General features: G+C 33.3%; 1 protein-coding gene and 1 pseudogene across 1 annotated transcript; one reads left to right on the forward strand and one right to left on the reverse strand.

Moving 5' to 3' along the window:
• Positions 1-1,764: 1,764 nt before the first annotated feature.
• LOC131641629 (WRKY DNA-binding transcription factor 70-like) lies at positions 1,765-3,528 on the reverse strand. The gene is made up of 3 exons (XM_058911929.1): positions 3,239-3,528; positions 2,332-2,433; positions 1,765-2,227 (listed from the first exon to the last, which is right to left on the reverse strand). The coding sequence occupies exons 1-3, from the start codon at positions 3,526-3,528 to the stop codon at positions 1,765-1,767; spliced, it is 855 nt and encodes a 284-aa protein (XP_058767912.1).
• Positions 3,529-8,248: 4,720 nt separating this feature from the next.
• On the forward strand, positions 8,249-9,861 carry LOC131641631 (amino acid transporter AVT1C-like; annotated as a pseudogene).
• The last annotated feature ends 312 nt before the right edge of the window (positions 9,862-10,173 follow it).

Here is a 10,173-nt window from a genome sequence, read left to right on the forward strand (position 1 = left end):
AAAAAGCTATAATCACAACTGTGATATTTCTCTTAACGTTTAAGCTTAATCTCACTAAGATATTACAACAGCAATGTAGTGAGTTGATGAAGATGAAGATTCTGAGTTTTGAATTGAACAGAGTTTCAGCAAGTTAATTTGAATTATATTGTTCAGGATCGTTAACTTTGCTTCTCATCAGAACTTCATATTTATAGGCGTTGAGAAGATGGCCGTTGAGTGCATTTAATGCTTTGCGTGTTCCGTACAGCATTGCATTTAATGTTATACGCTTTTGTCAACTACCTCGAGCCTTGTTCACGCTGTGTCTACTGACGTTGCCTTTAGTAGCTTTAACGTTCCTTTTGTCAGTCAGCGTAGTCTGCCACGTGTACTTTCTTCTGATCTGATGTTTGTGAATATAACGTTTGAATATCATCAGAGTCAAACAGCTTGGTGCATAGCATCTTCTGATCTTCTGACCTTGAAGTGCTTCTGAGCGTGATACCATCTTCTGATCTTCAGTGCTTCTGATCTCTTGTTCTTCTGATGCTTCCATAGACCCATGTTCTGATTCTGCTTCGACCATCTTCTGATGTCTTGCCAGACCATGTTCTGATGTTGCATGCTGAACCATTTGAGACACAACTTCTGAGCGCTGAATTATGCGTACTCTTTATATATATTTCCTGAAAGGGAAATTGCATTGGATTAGAGTACCATATTATCTTAAGCAAAATTCATATTATTGTTATCATCAAAACTAAGATAATTGATAAGAACAAATCTTGTTCTAACAACTACTTTCCTAACCAACATCAAACATTTTTAACGACATTCATTTAAGAAAATAATTTTAGAAATTACAAGAAAAGATACATTAAGGATTAAACTTTGAAATATTTCTCCGCTCTGCAATCCATCCCATGAAATTAAGTTGTACTTTATGCAATGCTTCATTATTAATATGTTTCCATTATAGGTATTTGCATTTGAGCAATCTACACTCTCTGCATTTAAATGTAAAATCGTTGTTGTATATACGTTTTAATAAATTATTTGGTGGGGATTTCATGCAGATCATTGATGTGTCGTGTGGATTGATGAGTTAGCAATGTCTTCACCGTTGTTAATTTATAAATGAACGATAAAACTAAGCTAGTTAAATAAACAAACACACATTTTCTCCTCAGTTACAAGCAAAATTGAGAAAATAGGAATTAAATAAAAAATAAAAAAATAAAATGCACTAAAATGACGTGACTCAGATTTGAAGGGAGTTGATCATAACTTTTTTCTCGATTGCCAACATAGCCGAGGGAATATGTCATAAATACTAAATTAAGAAAAATAAAATGTGCTTAAATGCATTTGCTGAGATTCGAAGGGGGTGATCTTAACATATTCTCTCAATTGCTAATATAACATAGCGACTAAATAATAATTTAAAAAAAATTTTGAAATGTTACGCGTCTATGACATAAACGTTAGTTGTTCGTTGAATTAGTGTTTTTTTTTGTGTGTAAGCAAGGATATATTAATATAGAGAACTAAGGGTTCTCAAAACCTTTTTACACAAGAACGGGCGCCAAAAGAGAAATTACAAAACCGTGCAATATATTAACATTACTTATATATTTTGTTACTATATTTGCAATCTTAAAAAAAAAAAAATTAGAAAATATTTTATTATAAAAATAATAGAAATTACTATTAATTAAACTTACAAAGTCTCATGGATGGATTATAAACCAAAAAAAATGATATTCAATTAATAGATCATTATCAAAACCCATCAAAAGGGAGAAAGAAATCATCATCAAACTCCCCAAAATCATACAAGAAACCACACTGCCTCATATTTTTGTGATCATTTTCAAATGTTGATGGTAGAGTAGGAACATGACTTGTAGAGTTAGAATCATCAAAAGACGTATCAGTGAAGAGCATGCAATTATTGTCGTCTAAGAGTATGTCATTATTCACTAAATCATGTGAGGAAGGAGAAGATGATGATAAAAAGGGACAGTCTTGTTTTGTTGGAACTGGGAATGTGTTGTTAAAGCTAAGCAATACGGAGGAATTAGTGTCACTAGGGTCATGTATGATGTGAGGGTTGGGCAAGTTTCCACAAGTGTGGTGGCCATAGTAGGTGGTTTTATATAAGGGAGGTTTTTGTTGAATTCTCTCGACTTGTTTTGTTGTTAGACATCTTTGATCATACTTGTGAGTACACCTGTAGTAGTTCCTGCATATATCAAATTGGATAGGAAAAATAAAATAAAAATGTTAAGTAACCCTAGATTTATTTGGAATAAGTTGAAATAAAATTTAATAATAATTAATACTCACCTTGAGTATTGAGAATTGTTGATCTTTTTCTGGCCATACTTTCTCCATTGATGACCATCATCATCTAAGGGAGTTTCTGTCACCTTCTCCCGTGTAGTGTTTCTGCATGCATAATAGTTCCAATTATCCAAAGAATAACCTAAGAAATCACATTTAATTATACAAAAAGACTATCATATAATATGCCATGGTTTAAAATTATGATCTACAATTGCAATTGTGCCGGATGTTGTTTTCTCTGCAACCGCATTGACAGCAACTGAAGCGTTTTTTTTTAAAGTAAATATAATAAATAGATAAAACTGGGGCACTAAAAGCCAAGAAAACAAAGGAAGAGGGCTAAAAGACAACACAAGAGAGTACATAGCAGCCAACAAAAACAGAAACAAAAAAGAAGTAAAAAAAATATGGAAAACAACTAACACCAATACAAAAGAGAAGAAAAAACCCTAAGAAGGACAAAACAAGAGTGCCAAATGAATACACAAGTTAGAGTTGTCCAACCAAGGACTAACGATAAAACGACACCGATTGCCAATGGAATAACAATAACACACCAAAGGGAAGACGGCGACACTCCTGGCGCACAAGAGTTTCCCACAGACCTATCAAAATATCATTTCCAAATCAAAATGATGTTATTGTCTTTCAAGTCCTTCACTTTCACCAATTTACTTGAGAATACTATATCATTCATAGATTTCCAAATCAACCGGATCACTGCATATAATAATCATAAGACACCCCCTAAGTATAGACGTTACGTTACCACCAAGCAGACAAAACATCCGAAAAAGGTTATGGAATCTCTATGTAAAATACATACCAACCCAACCAACTGAAATACCTCACAAGTCACGAAAAGATGAGAAGATGGTAGCAGAAGAAAGGATAAAAATAACGGTACCTTCTTTTGTAAGGAGCTCTGGTAGCAGAAGAAGTAGTCTTGCGACTTTCTTCCAATTCGGCGACAGGTCTTATTACAGGAGCAATGGAATTGCAGGATAAATCATGTTTGTCCAAAAGAAAAAGAACGTTGCTAAAGGAATTGATGATGTTGTTGACAAGATATTGAACAAATGAAGTTGTTTCTGTAAAATCATTACTATTATTGTTTAGCAGTAATTGTTGGAGCTGGTTGGCAAACTCACACCCTCTCAAAATCTCCTCCATTGCCTTTCCATGATCCTCCTCCATTCTCATTCTCAATAATACTCAGTTATTATTATTACTACTATAATATGTCATACTTCAAATAGGTCTTGTAATTCAAATAGATCTTGGCATCCATGATGTCATTGGGATGACGTTATCAGGAAATGATAATGTGAATGCAACTAAATTTAGTCTTGATTCTCAGTATTCAGTTCTGGCTCCGGGTGGTGCGGATCTTGGACTAATAACTTAACGAAAGAAACTATGCAGTTTGTCTGCTAAACCAGGTGGTTTTTTCTTCTGCAGAAACTACTAGGATTATTAAAATAAGGTTTCTTTTTAAACCAAAGAGAAATGGATTGAATGAGATCAGAAAAAAAAAAATTTAAATGGATCTAAGTCATTTCTTCAATCTAAATATGATTTACATGATCTATTGTATAGTAGGTCAAACTATAACTAATATTTTAGGTTGAGCATTGACACTCAAATTTGACACCAAATACTTATATCATATATACTGTTTACCGTATTTATACGGTAAACAATATATTTTTATTAAAATAATGTTATTTTTTAAAAAAATATTTTTTATAAAAAAATATTTATTTTTAAATTTTATTTTATAACACAAATATATGGTTGTGTCATTAACCAACTTTAGAGAGAGGGAGGTGTCATAACATGTTTCTGGATAAAATGAAATGAGAAAAGGGACCTCTATTTATAGGCTAGAGGTTGGCTCAAAAGGAATTTTCCATAAATACATTTTAAAGCAATCTAATCGATTGACAAGTTTTCCTAACCGATTAAAAGTTTGAAATATAATCGTTTGTAAGTTTATAAAAGGAACGAAAAGATATACAACCGTTGTGCATCAATAAGAAGATGTCTTAATCATTCGGGGCTCAATTTTGAACTGATCTCACCGATTGGACAAAAGCTCTAACCAATTAGATAAGTCAAAATATTGCCTCTTGCAATTTTGACAGTTCCTAATTCATTTGGCACAACTTTAAGATATTTTTGAAGATATTTTCTTTGGAAAAACATTTTAGTGCGAGTGATTTAGCCATATGCTTTTACGATAAAGCTCTTATGCTTTACACACTATAATAAAAATGGGTTTAGGCGACTGTTAGCTGCAATTTTTGACATTGAAAGTGGAGTATGGGTTAAAGATCCCTTTATAATGAAGAACTTAGTATGGTAGTCGACTATTTCCAGTCGACCTAGTTTTTTGTCTTGGACTTAGCTAATTTTTGGTGATGGTTTTCACACGACAACTACGAATTTTGATTATGAAGCAATTATTTCATTCACGAAAAAATAAGATCAAATACCAGCAACACATAGGTATTTGGGTGTCGAAAACAGGTGGAAGCAAGCCACTAGGCTCAAAGCCACGTTACAAGAATACATGTCGAGCATGCACATAGCAATTGTAGAAAATAATGACAAATATAGTAGTATATATAGGTAATTTTGGTGTGAGGATTAGGGGTCACAAATTCATATACGACACTCCAAAACTTAAAGTATCCACATTATAGAGAGAAACAAATCTGTGAGAAAATGTATGATCTCTTGTACCATCTTTTTATTTCTTATACATTTTATGAAAGTAATTTTCCTTATTTATTTTATTTCCTCATTTTTTTCCTTTGCTTTTTTACTTTACTTTACATCCAACCTGATTGAGACGATAATTTCCTTTTACCTGTTTTTTAATTTTTTTTAATTTTTTTTTTTGCAATCAAACTAATGCATACTTTGAACAAATCTAAGAATTTTTGCACAAATATGCCCTGGGATTTACTAGTCGATCCTGCAAGTAACCATCTTTATATACTAGTAATTGTTTCCCAAAAATACCGATAAACAACAACAACGAAAAACGTCTCCTAAAGGTTGAAAATTGTTGCCTAAGGTTTTAGTGGACGATTTATCATGCATGGAATAAAGAGTCGTTGCCTATTTCTTTAGAGCGTGGATTTTTTATTTCTACCCACGGGTTCTAAACATTGTCGCCTTAAATATCAAAAGTCTACGGTTTTAATTAGAGTTTTAAGCCCCGGTTTTCAAGTAGCAACATAAAATAATCGTCCCCAAAACATGTGAAAAGGAAACAGTTATTAATAAGCAACAGATGTAAATCGTAGCTTATTCTATAATTTTATTTACACAACGCACACATAACCGCCCCTAAAACAGAGGAAAAGACTACGGTTTTTAATAAGCAACGTATAAAAAAATGTTGTCTATAGATCAGAAAACAAATCACCAATTTATATAACTTTGATGTTGTGCACTTTAGACTTTGAAAGATATAATAAGTATATAATTTCTTGTTCATTTATATGGTGATACATTTGCGGCCATATACTTTCACATTATTCTAATGGATTATTTGTCAATATTATCAAATGAGAAGAAGCACACTTATAAAATGAAAACATATATAAATATGATATATAACGGTTGGGAAAGATATATAACCACGCGAGACCAGACATTGTTATGTAGGGTGTGGTTGTATATGCAGTACTTACAATCACGGTCCTGGGACTGTTGTTGTATTCTAGAAAACGCGTGCCATATCACAATGGTTAGTTAACCCAAACTTCATGATATATCTAAAGGTCTCAGGTTCGATTCTCAGCATCAACATTTTGTAATTTATATTATTCTGGTCACCGATACAATCACGGTTAGGTTTTATAACCGTTGTAAAAGTTTCTTCTATTTTAAATATGCAATTCTCTGCTTCTCAAATTCTTCCCTTTTTTTATCCTGTAACTATTATAACCATATTAGAGAATTTACTACATTGTGCATCAACAATGTGCATCAAAGAGCATAAAAAATAGCTAACATTGTGCACTTAAGGCCACAATTATATTTGCAATATGTAATAATTCATTGTGCATCAAAAGTAATATTCACATCATCATATACAGAAAATAATTCATTAGAAAATCTCAATAAATCAAATAGTAGGACCCTTGAGCATATTATGGATATACGCCCAAACGCTTACGCAGATTGATAAAGTCCTCAACCGGGAATAGGGTTACATCGTTAAACATCTACATATGAAAGAGAAAAAAAGTGAATATCATGCATGATAATAATTCAATAGTCAACTTATATATTTTAATATATGTAAACATATTATGACATATATACCTTATCCCATGAATCAATAATACCGACAAGGACAATGTTTAACATGTGTTTCATGACGTAATGCCCATACTCATATTTCTCGGGTTGTATCCTCATCTACAAATGAATGTAACCACACATGAATATAACCACACATGAATGTAAATGAAATAAACGGCTAATCGGGCCATTTACTTTAGGAGAGATCCATGATGGCTTTCTTCTAACATTTTTATCATATTCACTTGCTCCACAACAATATACATTGAATATGAATTAAACATACACTAGTGCAAAAATACCTTTTTAGTAGAAGTTGTTAAGTCAATTCACTTGCCACCTGACTTAAGAAGTGACGCGGTGGCAATTTCGTAAATATTTGTAATTTAGTTAGGTCGGGTGCATTTAAAACGGACTTAACAAATATTAAATAAAAAAAATTAATTTAGATTTAATTTCTTAAGTCGCCTGTAATTATTAACTGACTTAAGAAGTCTATTTGTGAAGTCACTTATCACCCACCAGACCTAAGAAATTTTATTTAATAATAAATTAATTAAATAAGAAATAGAGTGATTTTCTATTTTCACGTGAACACTTGTTGTAAAGAGTCAGACTGCACGCGGAAAGTGAAATCCAACCTAAGCCTATTATTCCTCGTCCGTGAAAAAAAACCCCAATTTCTGGATCTCTCTCGATTCACCTTTCCTTATCCCCTTTTAACCCTTCACATCGACAGTTTCAACTTTTTTATACCGATTCTCATTCTTTACTCCAAAGCTTCGATTTCTTGTTCCCTGCTCCGAAACTTGTTCGATTTCATATTCCTTCACCCACTTTTGCAGCAGTCACTCACCAAGGCGTAATATTTGACGACGAAGGTGAACCCTAATCCCCTATTTCATTATCAGCATAATGTTTTCCTCTTCTAAGTGTTTCTTTTGGTTCTAATCGGGACCCTAACTTTTTTGGTATTCTATTGGTGTAGATGAAGTTGAGCTTGATATTGATAAGAGAGAGGATGAAGAAGAATTGGAAGATGGAGGTGGAGATATCGACAAGGATGATGAGGATGAATAAGAGGGTATGAACATTGATTGTTCCGAGTTTTCTTATATTTGTTGTTTACCATGTGTCTGTGGGTAAATGTTTAGAATACCGGGGATTTAAAATCAGGGTTTCCTATGTGGCATTGTTTGATATTGGCGTGAACTAGTGTTAAGTGCTAGAAAGGAAAACAAATTTGGAATAGTATTTTTCTGAGTTTGTCGTGTTTAGGGGGAAATACTCAGATGAACTAAGGTCAGGCTGTTTGGTAGTTTCGTATGGAAATTGTGAAGCTTATTTTCCTGTTTATTGATTAAGAATTTCATTTTGTTTTATTTTCCGATGGGCGAGATTAAGATGGAAGACATGTCGCTACCGATGTTGTTCGAACAAGCAAGGAAGACCCACGCAACCGCCAGAGTTTGGTGTTGACCAGGTACACCATGTGTTTTCTTCTTTTTTTAACATTGTTTTGTGCTTGATAACTGAGTGTGGGTTTTTGGTTGGATCAGGAGCTTGTGAAGAAGGGATGCGAGTCTCTGAATAAATGCGGTGTTGGGTGTTAGGGAGTCTTGGAACAAGTAATGCTCTTAGTCATGGCGTTGTTCCTGCTGCGGGTCATGGAGTTCAGAATGGGTACAGTGGCCAGCCTAGTATAAGTCCATCAGTTATCAAGTGTTTGTGTTTGGAGCTATGATATTAGTAGAACTAGAGCTATGATATTAGTCAAACTATCATACAATTGCTCTTTCGGGCAGGCTGTGCATAATGGTAACGAATTTATGGAACCATGGCTAGATCTTGCTCTTTTAGTACTGATTTTGTTCAATTTAAGATATGTTGATTTGAGAATATGTGCATTTATGGATTTTGTAGGCATAAGTGTTCTTTATGGAGTAGGAATGCTTTCAACGCCTTATGCTGCTAAAGAAGGTGGATGGGTAGGACTTTCTATCTTGTTCACTTTCGGATTTCTTTCCTTTTATACTGTATTGCTTTTGCGTTCCTACTTGGATAGTGAATCTGGTCTTGAGACATATCCTGACATTTGTGAAGCTGCTTTTGGTACTGCTGGACGTATTGCCATTTTAGTAAGTCGATCTTCATGCTCATCTTTATGCTCTTTTCTTGTATGCATTTCGAGGTTGCAGTGGTGTCTAGTCTCAATTTCCATTGATTCCTCCATTTTATGGTTGCAGATAGTATTGTACGTTTTATATGCAAGTATATCTTCCTTCGTTCAATTAGTAAGAGATAGATAGCAATCCATGATACCTTTTTCTATGTTTCACTCTTATATGCTGTCACGTAGGGTTGTTGCATTGAGTATATAATTTTGGAAGGTGAAAACTTGGCTTTCTTGTTTCCAAATGCATACTTAAATTTAGGTGTATTTGTGTTTAATCCGAAAACACTCTTTGCTGTAATTACCCCGTTGGTTGTTCTTCCTACAGTTAGGCTCCGTGACCTTAGTATTCTTAGTTACATTTCAGGTAACACTTATTTTGCGTAATAGTGACTTGATTTTTGGTTAACATTTGAGCTTAATATAACCATTTATTTACCATGTCTGTGATAGCCGGTGGAGTTATTGCACTTGTTTTAGCAATTATGTATTTGTTATGGGTCGGCGTAGAAGAAGTTGGCCATGGTTTAAAATTCCCTGCAGTACTAGTAGCACAATTAATCAAAGATCGTCTTTAGCCATGGTTTAAAATTCCGAACGAATGTGTTATGAATAATTCTCCTTTTGAATCTATCTAATACAATGTATGATTTTTTATATTGTATCTTCGGACTTTGTAGCTTACTCTATGCTAGAGGTGCTGTTATGGGATACAGAATGTTTGGAGAAGATACTCTCAATTCACACTTAACCTGCCCCAAGATTTGGATGCAACCAAGATTGTTGTCTGGACTACGGTACACAAATCTATATTCTATTTACGATATTTTCTTAGTAGAATATACTTTAGAAACTGAATCGGATCGAGATCGATACTTTAGAGACTAAATTGATAGTTTATTATATATTAGTATATTCTTGTTGTCTTATAAACCATATAAATTGCTAACATTATTTTCTGCTACTTTATTTTGCAGGTGGTTAATCCATTTACCAAATATTTATACGTGTTGTGTGAATACATATATGCATGAATATAGAATGAAAAGAAATTCATCATGAGACATTTCATTTCTTTTTCATTCTCTTTTTCATTCTCTTCATAGAGTATTCTCTTCATGACCAGTTTATCACAAGAGTTCATCGAGGATGAAAGCTTCCAATCAATAGGGAAGTCAAGTAGCTTCACATGTCACCAGTTTAAATTGAAACCATTTGTTATGAAACTCAACTTAAAGTTTTCCTCATATAAATGCACCAGAAGGACTTTGATTCATTTTGGTTGTTACTGTTATTTGTTAGTTAACAGAGTAAAGTTGGAATATATTATTTTATTTAGAGTAAAT

Source organism: Vicia villosa, unplaced genomic scaffold (genome assembly GCF_029867415.1).
Source record: "Vicia villosa cultivar HV-30 ecotype Madison, WI unplaced genomic scaffold, Vvil1.0 ctg.003892F_1_1, whole genome shotgun sequence".
NCBI classification, from domain to species: Eukaryota; Viridiplantae; Streptophyta; class Magnoliopsida; order Fabales; family Fabaceae; genus Vicia; species Vicia villosa.